Consider the following 16,566-nt stretch of genomic DNA (forward strand, 5'->3'; position numbering starts at 1 on the left):
ACTTGACTGTCATGCACACCAGTCTACACATTTGTCTGCTACCTTAAGTATCCCTTTTTAACTCACAGAAATTTGTTGCTACAGGCAATCTCGGAGAATATGTAGCTCTACCGGAAGGGCTACCAGAACAATGGCCCCTGCAGAGGAAAAATGGGTGAAAAAGAGGGTGATACCTCAGATGTTTTGGAATATGTTAAACTTTGTTCTTTTCCTGAGAGAAAGGGGGAAAAAGAGAAAGAGAGAGAGAACAAACCTAACTTGTCCTTCCAGTGAGAAATATTTCTATCTTTCTATCAGGTTAGTGACCAATAGTGTCATCTGTATATATGTGTATGTATATGTGTGTACATGAATATATATGCACACACATACCTATCCTTATACATCTATATACATATACATACATGTGTATATATGTTTATGTAAAAAAAGCTGTTAATCCTGTAGCTTTATAAGGATAGGTGCTTCAGATAGTTGTGTATTTAAATGTTTTTCTGTTGCAGTTCCAACATTTTACTTGTTTAGTAGTTAGTTGCCTTAGGTCTGCTTACAGGTGACTACAGATATTTTAATACTCACTTTCTTTTAAAACTTTCTGGTTTAGGTCCATATGTTGAAAAAATCCAAGCAGAAACAGAAAAAAACTGGAAGCCTGAGAGAGATGAGAGTGGATAGCATTTCAGTTTCTGAAGGAGGACGCTAAGTGGAGAGCTGTGCTCAGAAGTGCTGCAGCGTACCTACTGTAGATACCAAGATGGTTCAGTAAAAACTGAGTGCAGACAACTGGTGAAGAGGGTTGCTGATGAGCGTGCCTTTCATTATGTTTTGATAGTACTGGGTTCTACTTCGTCTTTCAAAGACAGTGCCTCATTATGACAAATAGCTATTATGTACTACTTGTCTCATCTGAAATGTTTACTTTGGGTTGCTTTTCCATAAGCCATTTCCTGGTTTTTCATGTATATAGAAACTGAGGCCAAACAGAGATTCCAAAATGGTGAGATTTCTGTATCTTCACAAAGACTCTTCCCCTCCTCCCAGCTTTTTCTTAAAGAAAATCATTCCATAGATAAACTTCGGTGCATTATTCCATAAATTAAAATGTGTTCCTTTAAAATAATGCTCACAGTAGCCTCCCAACAAAAAAACCCACAAAGACATGAGCTGCTGAGAACTCAGATCAGTCCAAATAGCACAGCTGAAACAGCATTACCATTAAGAGAAGAATACAAAACACAGGAGAAATAATTTCTATAAAAGGAGCCCTGCGCACTAGGAAGAGAGAAAGTACAAGAACAGTTGAGTCAAAATATTTCAGAGAGTTTACTTCAACAGTATTTGGACAGTATAAATGGAGGGGAAACAGCTTGTAGGGCAAGTTATTAAGTGCAGCTTAGTTTCTCCTATTTATTCAGCCAAAGCCTGTTTTAAAAGGCGCTTGAATTTCAGCAACTACCCATCTAATGTAAAAAAAAGAACGAGAATACCCAAGGCAGTATTACACTGTATTTTTTTTCTGGCATTGGAACTATTATCTTTGACACCAGACTTTTTGTCTTGTCTTTACTTGTGCTGTTTCATTTTCATTAATTTGTCACAGCTGGACTGTTATTTAACAGCAAGCTCGAAGACTAAAAGAATCACCACTATATGTGTTCATATAAGTAGATTAGCACAGTCTTATTTAGAGCTGAACTGAAGTACAGTGTAGTTTCACTGAGGAGCCTTAGGAGGTGTTGAAGCCTGTAGTGTGCATGTAACATGCTGTAGGCTTCAGGTAGCTGGGAATGGGATAGCTGTCACGAAAACTCACTTAGCTGGTCAGCCTTCTCAAGTCCTTGGTGGCTGTTGTTACCAGGCTCAGGCCCAAGGACAGAAGTGACTTTCTTTCTCACTTAGATGAGTGTGTGATCTTCAGAGACTGTTCCTCTGTCATCTCCCATGAGACCAAGATCATCTCTCTGTGCTTACCCATCTGCTGAAGATATGGGGATCCAGTACTTCTTTTACAGCTTCCTGCTAGAGACTGGTGCTAGAGCATACATGCTGGTCCAGTCATACACTACATATATCTGCTGTCTGTAGCTGTAGTTGAGTTGGTCTTCACTCACATCTCTGCTGGTCTCATCTGACCATGGTTCTCTGGTGACTGAACCTTCCACTTCAGATCAGTGTCATACACAAGGGGCCCTCTGAGCCAGCTGTGGTGCAGGGGACCTGCATGGTTTTGCCACTTGTACACATCTGCTGCTTGGAGCTACTTAAGCCATGTTGGCCAGAGCCCATTTAGCTAGCCAGTGGGCTTACTTGTCCCTTATTGCATGGTAATAACTAATTTGACTATGGATGACATGTGCCACTTGAGTGATGAATTCATTTAGGAGCGTTCCTCTTGCCACCGTGTCTAGAAAAATATCTGCAGCTGCTTCAGGGGACTTCAGTGTAACTGAAATATACAAAAGCCATTTTGTGTTGGAGCCAGCTACATGCTGAGGCAGTTCTTGCTGGGTCTTTTTGATCAGTTTGTACTCTGAGCATTGTGCCAGCTTCAGCAACATCTGAGCATTACCTGCACTTTCTACTTCCCAGTCATGGTGCAGATGAGGGTGTGAATGTGGATGCTGCAAGACAGTCATCTATAGCAACAGAATGATACAGCTAAAGCTATAAACAGAGGCAAAACAGCTGTGCAAAAGTGGCAGCCGCCTGTAGCCTCTCCTTCCTGTCCAGTGATTCCTTCTGTTCTTAGTGATCTGACACTAAAACTTGACTTTTCGTTATAGAAGACATGCATAAGCTTTAAGCTTGCTGGTACTGACCATCTTCTGCAGCCCAAATAAATATGCCTGTCTTACTATTCTTCCAGATACAGATAATTCTGCAGCATGCAGCTGACAGTGTTTCATGTTCTTGGCTCATTAAGGGCCTGGCTGGTTCTCCCTGTTTCTTAGCATCTGTTACCTGAAATAACATGAAACTGTGGGGTCACAGTATTTTAGTGAGAGGGCCCTTTACTGGGGCATATCCTTCCATGGGGATTTTCCATCCCTGGAACACTGTATGAGCCAAGTATGTCTCAGGGATAGCATCGTGGTAGCAGTGTGGCACAGAAGTACAAATGTGTTCTCACAACTGACAGAGGGGATCCTGGTGGAGGACAGGAGAGCTTTGAGTTTTCTTTTTTCATTCCCTTTTTTTTTTTTTCCAGAAACCAACTCCAACATGTAGTTTGAGCAGATGAGTGGCACACTGAAATGAAAACGTATCTTAAGAAAAACACATTTGGCATTTAAAGTCTTTGTGCGTCATAAAATAATGCTTAGAAGACAAAACAGATTTCTGGGCAGTTGAGATAGGAAGGCTCCAGTCAAGCTTTTAAAAGGAGAAACTCACTATTTAACCCCTCTATTAAGATGTGTCAGTTTCAGGTACTGTAAAGGCCAGTACATCAAGATTTATTTTTTTTTTTTGACATTTGCATCACACACAGTATGTGAGAAGTATTTTTTTCCATAGTATATAACACTTCCCTGAAGAGGAGATAACTCTGTAGTTAATATGAAACATTTTGACTTAGCCTTTCCTTTGAACAAAACAATGCAGTATAATTTACATGATAGTGAGCAGATAAATTATTCTCGGCACTGAGTGTTCAAGTAACATTGTGTGAGAACCTTGTGGTCATATGGCCAAGTGCTTTAAATAATGCAGTAACAAAAATGTTGGGGAAGAGGCTTGGTTCTGTCAAAACAGGTGTTAATCAACATCAGGGATGCAGAACCAGGAACCATAATTTATAGACAGGGAAGAAATGCAGGCTCATTGCTATGCTGAGCACATTCCTTCATCCTCTCTCCACTGCCCTGACTTTCTACCTTGCCTGTAAGCCATGGCAGGCACAGATAGCACAGATGGCATCTCTCCTGCTGGGTTACACATTCCTGACCTTTTACTAGTGTCCTACTAGACTTTGCCAGCATGGGAGTGAGAAAGGTCCTGAACATTATGGTGCATTTCAGATGCCCCACTACTGCAGACCAGAGAAGGTGATCAGTTGGTTAAAATCTGTTTTGATGGGTAAACACATTACCTCTGTCTTGAATTAGGAGAACCAAAATTCAGAAACTCATCACTGAGATACAGGTGCTACTTCAGAAACTTTGCTGCTTTTTCCCCATGGCTTTTACACTTGATGTGTATAGTTTAAACTTCTCATGTTTTTAATGCATTGATTTTTAAATTAAACTGTTATTTTGCCAAAAAATTTTGTTTATTTATATATGTGTGTGTGTGTACATATATGTGTATACATACATATGTACACACCCTTTAAAAATAGGCTTTATTGTATTTCCTTTCTCAGTGCCTACTTCTACAGTTTTTGCTGCATTACAGTGTTCTGATAGCACTTGCTTCTGGATCTTTCTGCCACCAGTTTTGGACAGGAGGTAGAGTGTACTTTCCTACTGGTTCCACATGTTTCTAAGGGACGTGTGCCAACGAGACAATGGCAATATAGCAAAAGCACAACTGTGTTTAGTGTATAGTCTCTGCATGTGTATAGTTTGAGGTCCTCTTGCTCTTTCTAGATATTAATCAAGTCTCTGTGTGTCTAAATCAATGGCAATGGCTATTGCAGCATTTTAAAAACTACAAGAAGCTGTAGTTTTTAAAACTGTAGCTGTAGAAGACGTAAATAAGGAACTGTTATAGCCAGTTGTTCATTAATCTTCTTACCTCTTACAAGTGTTGTACAGATTGCATTTCTTTAAAGAGCAAATAATGTACTTGTTTCAAATATCAGCTCTTTGGAATCGATAAGCATTCACACGTGCACATTACTCTGCAGCAGTCTTTTGGCATATAAATGTATCGTTATTAAATGAAGCTTCATTTTGGGAAGAGAAGGTAAGAGAGCTGTTGTGACACGTAAAAAGGATTTATGTTGAAGACACAACAGATTCAGCTGCATGGGTGTTTTATAACACACTGACTGTGTGAGCAGGTGTGGCCTGTGTTACGTACTGCTGCCAGTCCATGCTTCAGCACTGAAACCGGGGGTGCATTGCAGTGGGAACTGAGAGACCTGGCAGTAGATACTCTGTTTCAGCCTGCACCTCAACACCTCTTCCTTGGAGCCTTCATAGTAACTGTGCATTTTCCTCTTCTGCTAGGTTGCTTTTCTTGCCCTTTGGGCCCAGCCTTTATACTGAGACTGGTAACAGAAGCACCAGTATGTGGTGATGAATGTGTGTGGAGAGCAGGGGAATGGAGATCCTGCTATAAAACAGAGCTTTGGCTATTGGGCTTAAACTGTTCATTAGTTTCTACTTCAGCTATTTAACAGCTGTGGAGCAAAGACTCAGCAACTATTGAACTACCTTGGATTCATGGTGATAACATTGCCTCATTTTCAGGCTTTTATCCTATAGTCCCTTAAATCCTATAGTGAATCCTTTTATCCACCAGTGCATGTATCACTTCATACACTTTTTGCACGTAACAGAAAATGCAAGTTAGATGGGCTTAGGGTGTGGCAAAATTGCAATGTTTGTACTTTTTTGTACGTATGGGGATGATTCTACAGATGCAAAGATGCACTTTCAGGTAATGATGAAAACAAGTTTGTAGAATGCAACTGTTTCAGAGTTTCTCTTACTGCAGCATCCCTTGGTCCCCATCCATCTCTAATACTGTGTTCTCCTTGAAAGCCTGCTTGGGAGTGAGAAGTTATATCTTCTTCCCATCACAGTATGTATTTATAGCTGGCTGACTGAAAGTTCATATATATTTTTAAACAATTACAAATTGGCTGCTATTTTAAGATTTATGTTTCATAGACTGCTTTTATAATGCATAAAAGTAATGTTAGTTTTATTTATAATGTAAACATTTACTGGTTTGACACTTGGCTTGTAGGAGAGATCCAGCTCAAAGCCTTTGTTCCTTTTGCTATTTAATGTAATTTTTTTTAACAGTGTAGTCATTGTATGTGTGGAACGCAGTGAAATGAATGCAAATTACTAATCTTAACCTGCAGTTAGACCAGCAGTCTCAATGTTTACAGGACAGCGACTATTGATTGTAAACCCATGCATGTTGGTTGAAACAGTGCACTCTTTCTGTGTTTCTGCATTGTTTCTGCTTCCCGTGACAATTAAGGAAATAGTTGCCTTCTGGATTAGATTCCTGGTGATGTCCCTTCAGTGAGATTTAAATGCAGATGATGGCCTTTCTGCCATGGACAGAATTTCTACTGATACAAATGTTGTATTGAACATGTTTTCTGAAAGATTGACTTTATTTTTTGTGAAGATAATTTATGAGAATGTTTTATAAGCAGAGCAGTGTTGTTGAAAAAGTTGGTGGGAAGCCCTGAAATAACTGTGTGTAGATGTTAAAGATGTATCCCGAAAGAAAGTATTTTTAAGAGGACACTAGCAACACACCCATTTAACATGTCAATGCACAGCTCAAGCGTGTTATTTAGGAGACAATTTCAGAAGATGTGGCTTCATATATATTGTGCATATCCTTTGTTACACCTCTGTCAGCAACTCCTGATATAAACATCAGCTGTAAAAAGTGGAACTTTTCCCCCGTGCAAATCACTGCAGGTTAAAGTGCAAAGAGCCCAGCCTTATGCTTGACTGCAAGCAATGTTATGAGCCTGGTGACTGTTTGGCACTTCTAGTCCTCTCACTCTCTGCAGGGTGTGCCACACATTAGTCCTTTTGCTTGTTGAAGGAAGGAAGGTACAAATCGACATGTGCCTGTGTCACACAGTTAGCAGCATGCCTTGCCATGGCATCCATTACTTTGTGCTGCTGATCTTGCCAAATCGGGTAGCAAGAGGTGCTTGAAGAATTGCTATTTATTGTGTAATTTTAGGTGCTTACAAAGCCTTCACTAACTACTATTTTAAAGCAAAATTCTGGGGATCTGTAGCATAGCAATAGCTGTTTTAACTCTAGCTCTCTGTACATGCCAAAAGCAAGTTATCCTTGGGATAGTTTAATTAGCAATTGTGTAGATAGTAGCAATCAATACCTTGAAGCTGCGAGTTCTGGTTATTGGCAGGGAGCATCTCTGCTTTGAGTGCAACGCATCACAGAGTTTGTAATTTGCTATAGATTTGTGTCCCTCCTACTTATGAACCACCCATGACATCTTAACTCTTCTCCAACTATGGCTTGACTATTGCTTAAATAACTGTATCTCAGCTCTGGTTATTTAAATCATCCAACTTCAAACAGCTATATGAATGCTATTTTAATATGAAGATACTCTTAAGATGTCTTATAGCATTTCTTGTGAATGTTCTAATACATTGGTAGTAAATCATCTTGGCCCCACAAGCTAAGGTAAATTGACCATTGAACAGTTCAGTTAGTCTAGTGCTTATTCTTTGTGCGTCTGCTTAATAATTCTCAGAAAGAAAAAAAGCCTAAGTATAAGCATTGAAGTGGTTGAAAACTGTTTCCACCTTGTGTGTCTCAAACCAGTAATGCATTATCACACTTTCACTTGTGGATTGGTCTCAGAAACATGCTTTTAACGATGTAACTTGTTTCTCAGTGTCTGCCTTGCAAATCACTATGCTGTGGCAACTTGTCAGCAAATAACATACCTAGTGTACTAATTGGTTTTAAAATAGTAATTTATAAAAGATGGACTTTTCTCTTATATTTGAACATATGTTTGTCCTTGGGTAATGTTGTTATAACAATTCTGTATATATATCGCAATATGTGTTTTGTGTTTAATTTGATTGTACATTTTGCACTGACTGGAAATTCTGTATTCTTACAAGTTCTAGAGATCTGTAACTAAAATTTGTCTGTGAAAAATACAACATCTCTTATATCCTGGATATTTTTGGAGTAGTCATGCTTTAAAAATAGTAAATATACTCTGCAGACAGAAACATGCTTTGTTTCAGCTGGGCACTACTTCCATACCGTGGCCTTGCCTGTCTGAGATTGGGTTGTGCTCAGTTAGAGGGTGGATGTGTTGTAGCAGTGGTACTTTGTAGGTTTTAGTTTCTCACATGACACCTGCACACTAAGTTTGACCCCTGCAACATTCAAGCACTTCTAGAACCCTTATTTTTGTGGGTAGTACTTTGTAACTGGTAAAATCTTTCTGTGATAGCACCACAGTGTGTTAAGCACTTTTGTTTTGTGAGTTGCTTTAATGATGATCCAGATTTTCCAAAGTAGTTTTGTACCATGCTTGCCCTGTTTGCACTCCTGTAGAAACACATGACCAGGTGTTTTCAGGCTGTGGGGAACAGGCCCGTGCGCAGCCCCGCTGGGCTTGGCTCAGGTGAACAGTGGTGGGCTTGGCCTGCACAACCCAGGGACCAGACCCCATGGACCTTGGCTTAGAGAGGGGGTCAGCTGGGGCAAGAGGAAGGGCTGTCCAGGGAGCAGAGCCCAGATGGAAACTCCTCCTCACTGTGAGTGGACAGCCCACATCTCCCTGGAGGTCAAGAGCCATCAGCTCCTGGGCTGTCTCATTGCTGATGGAGGTCCACTGGCTTGACACCTCCTCTTAGGATGTCCCTGCTGTAGTAACCCTTCTTGTGGTATGGAGCAATTGTTTCTCCCCAGGCTGTTCAACAGTCGGTCACAGAGCAGGGGAGAGCTTGTCTTTGCCCTAGAATCTCAGAGTAAACCTCGTTGTTCCTTGCTGGCTGCAAATCAAGAAGCTCTGAAGCAGTTACAACTACATTTAAAAAAACATATATATATAAAAACTCAGTTTAGGACTACTGTTCTGGGAAGAGAGGGGAAGCAAACACAATATTGACCTTCAAAACCACAAAACACCCAAACCTGAAGTCTTCATGATTTAACCAAGCTTTATGCTTACTAGCTTGCATTAAAAATGGAAGAAAAATTGATCTTTCTCTGTTAACTGGGGAAAGCAAAGTAGCATTTTCCACTTGTTCTTCAGGTCCTAGTGGGGTTGTGGCATACTGAAACATGCTGCTCTTCACATTGTATGCACTTCTTTTCTACTACACATTGTAACACAGCACCTATTTCAAATATGCAATTACAGGATCCAGACAAGCTATCCAGTGGGTAAAACTCACGTACCTGGAGAACCTGGGAAATCTCTGTGGGTGCTAAATGTGGTGAAGAGCTTCCAAATGCTGCAGGTAGGCTTGTAGTACACCTTTGTGAGACAACAGCATGGCAGTGAGCTTGGTGACCTTTGTTTTTCAGGATATAGGGGAAAAAAATTCATCCTTGTCCAGAGCCCAGGAAAAGTATGATCTAATCCTCCAGTAACTGGGAAGAACAGGCAGGGATAAAACTGATCCTCCTTAGAAGAACACTGCTAGAGGCTCTGGCATCACATCTGACAGACATCTCCTTGAAGCTGTGGGCATGACACCCAACCTGCCCATGGGACGCAGCCAGCAGATGTACACTGTGGTGCATCTGCCGTGTGATGCTTCTTGTAAAGTTGCTTAATGAGGGTAAAGGCACATCCTCAGTCCTCCCCATGTGCAGAGAGACCTCACAATCTTTACCCAAGCCTCAGTGAGAGTTCTCTCACTGCCAAAGGGCAAGAGGAAAACAAGGAAAGAAGTGTGAGTGGAGGAGCTCCCTAGCTGGGGTTACAGATAACCCAGAAATTCACTGTTGGAGGGATTTGGGGGACAAGGGGCTGTTTGGGTACCCAGAGGGTTGCACCCCATGTTTAAGTGCATGTCTGAAGTGGCCTGTCAAAGTACCAGGTCAAGTTATCTGCCATTTCAGGGTAAGGCACCATAAGCTTCAGTGGAGGATTAGTATTCACACACAATACACATCCAGGAACTCCAGTGCCTCGAAGATGCCATGATGTTGTACCTATATCAATGTTGATCTACCAGTGAATTCCACACCTGCCCTCCTCTGAGTTGAGAGAACAGCAAGGATCTGGTTTGCAGGCAGAATGGACAATTTCCAGTAGTCCCTCCCTTCCTGCTCATGTAGGATTGTGCCTTACAATCTGGCTGTGCCACATTCCCATGAAGGGGGACTGGTGTCTGAGAATGGGAAAGATGCTTTGGCCATGATAAATTCCTGTTTGAATTCCAAGTGGATTTAGTCACTGGTTGGACAAATACACTTTGAAGTACAGCTAAGCAAAAAACTTTCAGACAAATAATTAAGTCACAAACAAATTAAATTGAAGGGCAGCTGGAAGCCATTTTTTACATCAAATTGATCATCAGATGACAACTTTGACCCCCTGAAATAGATGCTTTCTTGTTTTGGACAACTGGGGGACTGTAGCACACAGGGGATTCCTCTCAGTGGGAGGAAATGCTGGAATGCATGGTGACAGTGGTTGAATTTCCTCATTCCCAGGACCAGCACGTTGCAAACAGATCAACGCAGGCATAGAGCAATGTCTTTGCAGACACCCATATATAGGGCAAACAGTAATGATGTGAATAGTACAAATGGGCCAACCCTGTGTCTTCTCATCAACTAACTGGTCTCAAAGTTCACTGCTGAACAGTCTGTCTCAATTTTCCCAGGCCACTCTTGCAGCTGGCACCATGTTCTTGTTCTGTCCAGAACCTGGCTCTCACACCTCTTAACCAAGAAATCCATCTTAAAAGTCTGCTACAGCATCACAGAGAGAGGAAAAAGAGCAGCAACAGAACAGTTATAGGAAGTGTTTACTAAGGAGGTAGAACAGCCTGCGAGGATGAGGCACGGAGTCTGGCCAGACTAGTGCTCTGACCAGGAGCCTGCTGACTTATCATGGGGACCTTGTAATAAGAGGGGGTGTTAGCAGAGGCATCAGAAAACACACCTAGAAAAACTGCACACAGACAGTGCATCACCCCAGACTGGGTAATGAGGTAGGGACAAGCTCTGTCACTTTGATGGCTTCTGTCAGCCAACCTGTGCTGTGAATCAAAGTGATTGTTTACCACAAGCAGCCACTCTCAAGGGCAAGTGCTGGCACCACTGCTGGAACAGTGTCCCTGAGTCTGTGCTGGCTACCTATGAGGGTGGTGTGATCCCGGGATTTCTGGGGACAATGCTCATTTGTACACGGTTTTGAGGTCAGGATGCCCTGGCTCAAAGGGGCTTTCCCTCCCACAATTCCTCAAGCACAAGCAACCACAGCAGCTCTGGGGGCACAAAACATCCCCAGCAGCAGGGACATCAGCCATGGATCCAGCCAGTTCTGCTTCAGACTGGCCAATCTGAAACAAAATAATCCAGTCATATGGGTCACTACACAACATTGTGTAGTGACCATCAAAGGAACTATTCCCATATCTCTCTGTCACAGCAGGATGGCTTGGTGTTCTCTCCTCTGCTGCAGCAGCCTCTTCTACAAAAGACGGAGCAGAGCTGGTAGTAAGTCTCTTACAACTCTGTCTCATAAGCCACAGTCCACACAGCTGCACCCTGACCTCTCCTATCTGAACAAAACTTCTGGACGCTGAGGGAGCTGTCTGACAGAGTCTCAGCACATCTGTAACAAAGGTGCGGAAACAGACCTCAGCTAGTTGATGCCAGAACTGAAGAGCTTCCATCAGTCCTGTTACAGGAGAGGAGACTGCTTCACTTGGCTGGGCAATATGTTTTTTCTCTGCATTCTTCCACCTCAGCTTTCCAACCTTTGGTTCTTCCTGGCACCTCCACCCTCCCCCTAACTCCTCATCAGCCATTCCCTTCCCAGGACTCATTGTCACTCCTATGTCACTGCTCTGTACAATGACTTGCCATATTTGCTCTCCTCTAGAAACATGTAACTGTTTTTTTCAGGCTTCTTTGTGTTACAAGTGAACATTGTGTGCATTTTTTTTTCAATTGCTTTAAATTTGTAAATGTGGTGTGTCAGCAGCTCTGGTCATACACTTTAAACTGCAGCCTGCTAAAACATGTCCAAAGTCTCAGTTATATCTGCCTATTAGAGGGAGCTGCTTTCGTTTCTGTTAATTACAAATATCCTCCCAGGTGTCTGCCAAGGTTTATCCTAAGCGTTGGCACAAAATGAAGCAGTATCATTGAAGTACCATGGTGCTAAAACAGGAACCTTAGTTCTGGCAATTCTTTTTAATATACAAACAAGGCCATTTGCTGTTGGGCATGGCTTTATGGTTCTGCTATATAGTTAACTGTACTCACTGTTAAACTGGCAGTTACTGCCCTCTTGCTTTCTGACTGAAGATAGCAAAACCCTCTGACTGGATTAGGAAACGCTTTCAGAAACCTATTGCTGTGGATTAAAAAATATTGTGAAAGAAATTATGTGGTGTGGTTATGCAAAGATGCTTATGTTTAACTGTTTGGGTAATGAATAAAAAAAACTTGTTCAATTTTTTAAAGTCATCCTCCTCTGAAATTATCATCAGTTTGGGGAGGAAAAAAAGGCAGTAAGGTGGGGTGCTGAGGGCACAGGTCTCTAAGGCTGCTCTTCCAGTGTCTCCAGAGCTTCCTTTGATGGCCCCTCACACTGTCGTCTCCATGGTGCTTGTCTCCATCCCCGCCATGGGGCACCTCCCTACACTAGGACATGTTGAACCCTTGACCGAAGCTGGGAACAGCGGTGGTGCTGTAGTGTCATGCCATGTTGCAGTGTGGAGAGCATGGGCTGTCCAGTTTCTTCCCAAGAAGAAAGCAGGTGCTAGGGCTGCACCTTGAGGCAGAGAGAAAGCTGAGCCTTCTCCTGCAGGAGTGTCCTCAGAGACTCCTGCTTTGTCCTGCCCCTTGCCAAGGACTGTTGCTGCTGAGGAGTGCATCACCAGCAAGTCTTGCTGGGTCTCGAAGGGCAGTGAGGTGGTCCAGCCCCTGGAGCGGCATGCAGCACTGTAGGGAGGAGTGGCAGAAAGGTGTGGGGTGCTTCTCTGCAGGTGCCATTCTGCTCTGGAGTGGGGCATGCATGCTGGGGAAGTATTGCCAAGCCAGTGGCTCCACAGAGGAAGGGCACAAGGGACCTGGTCCCCTGTAAGGGAAAATGTGGCACTAGTAGTTTGGCTCTCTGAAAGCTGCCTGCAAAGGGATGCAGGGCAACCCAAGGTACTGCCCAGTGGCCAGGCCCCATGGTGCTGTGCTTGGGTAACAATGTCTTGCACAGCCAGTCGGGGCCAGGCCTTGCAGTAGCACAGGGAGGTCATGGTGTTTAACAGCATGAGAGCCAAGCCCCAGCACTCAGCAGTGGGAAACAAAGCCTGGCACTGCTTCAGGGCCAGCTCCCAGAGTGCTGAGAGTGGGGGCAGCCTTGGTGACAGAGGTCTGCCTGCCTTCAAGAATAGGACTTGTAGCTCTCCTGTTCAAGTAGGAGTCTGAAATTCATGGCCAGCATGCCTAACACTACATCCCATGGCACTCTGCACAGGGGCACAGTTCTGTCGGACAGTGATGGCACAACCCCAAGCCAGACACCGTGGGTGTTGGTTTGGAGGGATATGGGGCTCAAAGGCATGAACAGCTCAAGGGCCAGGATGCCTCCCCCTCCCTGGGTCACCTGCCCACTCCACCAGCACGCCGGGGAACTACCCAAAAAGCACAACCAGCAGAGCACTGTCATCACAAAGGGCCCCTTACAGAGCAGCAGGAAGGTTACGGGTCAGTGCTGTCAGCCGCCAGTACAACACTACGATCTCAAGCACAAAAGCTGAAGCGGCTGCTGCTCTCATGAGTGCTCCGAGTGCATCCACGTCTCCCTCTCTGGCACCCAGAGCCCTGACGCACACAGGCGACCGGGGCAGGACGCGCCTGCTTTCTGTGAGCCTTCCAGAAAGAGCAGGCGCCGCGGCAGGATTAAGCTGTCACTCTGCTCCGTGCCACTTCATGGCGACGCCGCTGCGGAAGCGGCACACTGCTGCCATTTCCAGTCAATGCGAGGCTGACTTCTAACCCAGGCCGGTGACCTGCAGGGGATTACCACCACAATCACAGCTCCAGCGGACTTAGCGCAGCCACAATGAGGGAGCAGCAAACACTTTCTCGCCACCATCAGCTGATGGCCCAGGGCAGCCAAAAACAACACAGAAAGAGAAATGATGGGGCAGCAGCTGGGTAAGCCACCAGGATTAGTGTCGCTCAAAGCGGGCTGAAAACCCGCCTGTACTGCTAACCCAGCAAAACTGCAGCTCCAGCCCCCGGCTCGGCTCACCCAAGCACCGTCGGGCAGCTGCTGGGTCTGAGCACACCAACCAAGGGCACGAACACTAACGCTGCCACACAGAAGTCAGGCAAGGGGTAAAGGGCAGACAACCAGGAGGCTCAATGCGCAGCATCGCCTGACACCCACACACAAACCTCCGTCTGCTTTCATCGTGCCCGCCACAGCAGCTCCCTCCCTCCTGGGCCTGGGAAACAGCGACACCCCCACGCATCTCTGGAGTGACACCTTTGGCCAGATTCTTCCCCAGAAGACGTGGGAGCAGGCCAAGAGCACAGCGTAGCTATGGCAAAGGGTCATCCCATCTCCCTCCTGGGTACCAGCCCACATCAAACTTCACCTTCTGCAAGGGAAGGAGCCTGCATTCCCACGTCCCAAAAGCCACCACTGGCATGGCAGCATCCAAGGGCCACCGCACTTCACCCCGCTCGTTCACACACGGGTGCACACACTGACCTGTTTACCACAGTGACGTGCCTCTGCATGGGAATTTCTTTAGAGGGTCCACTCCCAGCGGCTGGTGGCAAGGCAGACCGGGCACTCTCCATGGTGGGTTTCACCACTCCACACGCCACTCCCCTGCCTCGTGGAGGGCGAGGAACAGGCCTCTTGCTGCCTTCTTCTGGCATGCTCAGAGGCCTGGGCTGTCGCAAAGTTCCTTTGGGCTTTCCTAAAGAGTTTGCAGATGTAGCTGTGAGTACTGCTCTCCTCAACCCAACCCAGAGAGACTTCAAGCACTGCAGTAACTCCTCCAGGGAGCCCATACTTTTCCAAAAGACAGTTAAGAACGATGCTCTCGGCCACTGTTGTGAGTCTCTGCTACAGCATCACGGCTCGCACCCGAGAACTCACAAACCACAGTCTCCACCTCTGTGCTGCAGCAGGGAAAGAGACACGAGACCCATCTCCCCTTACCCTCTCGGAAAAGCCAGGTACCTGGGAGGTGCCACAACAGGTCACGTCGCAGGTGCAGCCCACGGTCAGGCTGCCCTTTACCACCCAATAGCAGCAGCAGCTCCCAGAGGTGTGGCACGTGCCGCCTAATTCCAACCCCTCGCTCACCTCCTGCGCCACAGCCCAAAGGTTTCTTCTCTACCCTGGCTCGCAAGCACCCTCCTCCCAAACACCCCCCACACAGCAGAGGTTACCAAACAACACCTGAAGAGGAACATGCCGCGCTGGCCTTCAGGCCACACTGGCATAAACAAACCCTGCGCCACTTCGCTCTTTACTTGCTGGTTGTACCACACCAGTTTTGGCGGGCTCAAACACTTCCAAGGGGTATCGCCGAGCAAGACAGTGAACCAACGTGTGTTTACAATCACTGTCCTTTAACTGACACATGAGTCACCAGTTCAGCTTCCCAGCTAGAGGGTAGACTTCTTGCAGCAGAGCAAGAAGCAGCAAAGCCTTTGTTACAGACGACAACAGGGGAATACAAACAAACTCCAAGACCCACGGTTGCTCCAAGCTGCCAGCTCGCAAGCAGATGGGTCTTGCCTGGGCCTGATCCTGGGAAACCCCACTGACAGCAGCACAATGACAGCACAGCAGTGAGGGAAAACTGACCCACAGGCTCTGGGAAAACACTGATGCCGCAGCTTAGGAGAAAAGGCCCAGAAGTACAAAGAGCGGCCCCTAGGCATCAGCAATGGCAATCACCGCACTTGCTGCAGCAACAGGAGCTGCTGAAACAGGCACAGATAATGCTGCAGGGGCTCCTTCTTACTGTGAGAGCTTAGCTCATCCCTGACACTGCACAATGGGCCAAGCTTGGCCTGCATCTCAACCACGTTTCTCACAGAAGCATGGACAGGTTGAAGCGAAGCCAGGCTTCCTCCATGAACTTTTTCAAGATCATTCGTGTCTCACATATCCACTCAAGAAGGGCTTCCTCACTGACTATGGCTTGCAAGCGCAAGCACCCTTGCCAACAACTCTCCCTGCTCCCAGGAACTCTGCACTGGGACCGCACAACTCATGGCCATGGCTTTTGCTCCAGCAGCTGCACAGTTCTTTCACAAAGACAGACCCTCCACAGCTGCCTGTGGCTTACCTGCCAAAGTGACTGGAGATGTGTTCTTTAGCCTCATCTGGCAGTTCACTTGCCGTCCCATTTTCCGCTTGGAACTTCTCTGCCGGGCCACCAGCTGAGCAATTGGCACAGTCTCGCTGCAAGAAACAGCATGGCAAACAACCTGGTTGGAACAGGAAAGGGACAGGGGGAAAAACAGTCAGTCAGGCTCAAGCTCATCCACAGCCCTCAGAAGTACTTGTGACCATGTCCATGCCTGTAACTGCCGGGTCATGTGGGCCTGCAGGCAGTTCAGGAAAGGCTTCAGCAGCAGACACAGAACTTGGAGACCTCCCTTTCCTTTTGCAGTGCACCTCCAGTCAGCAAAGCAGACA

At 45.5% G+C, this 16,566-nt stretch overlaps 1 protein-coding gene across 2 annotated transcripts in view; it reads left to right on the forward strand.

Annotated features, from left to right (window-relative positions):
• Nucleotides 1–7,873, forward strand: part of DGKQ (diacylglycerol kinase theta) — a 101,459-nt gene extending 93,586 nt beyond the window's left edge. Inside the window, exons 23-24 of one of the 2 annotated variants that reach the window (XR_012635499.1) lie at nucleotides 85–297; nucleotides 605–697. Coding sequence is in view for 1 of the 2 variants with exons in the window: in XM_074931689.1 (XP_074787790.1) it covers nucleotides 605–703 (99 nt within the window). In the remaining variant the exon portion in view is untranslated. Of the gene's footprint in view, nucleotides 1–84; nucleotides 298–604 lie in introns of both variants that reach the window. The other variant, XM_074931689.1, reaches the window with a different exon arrangement.
• The last annotated feature ends 8,693 nt before the right edge of the window (nucleotides 7,874–16,566 follow it).

The sequence above is a fragment of the Athene noctua genome, chromosome Z, assembly GCF_965140245.1.
Source record: "Athene noctua chromosome Z, bAthNoc1.hap1.1, whole genome shotgun sequence".
Classification (NCBI taxonomy): Eukaryota; Metazoa; Chordata; class Aves; order Strigiformes; family Strigidae; genus Athene; species Athene noctua.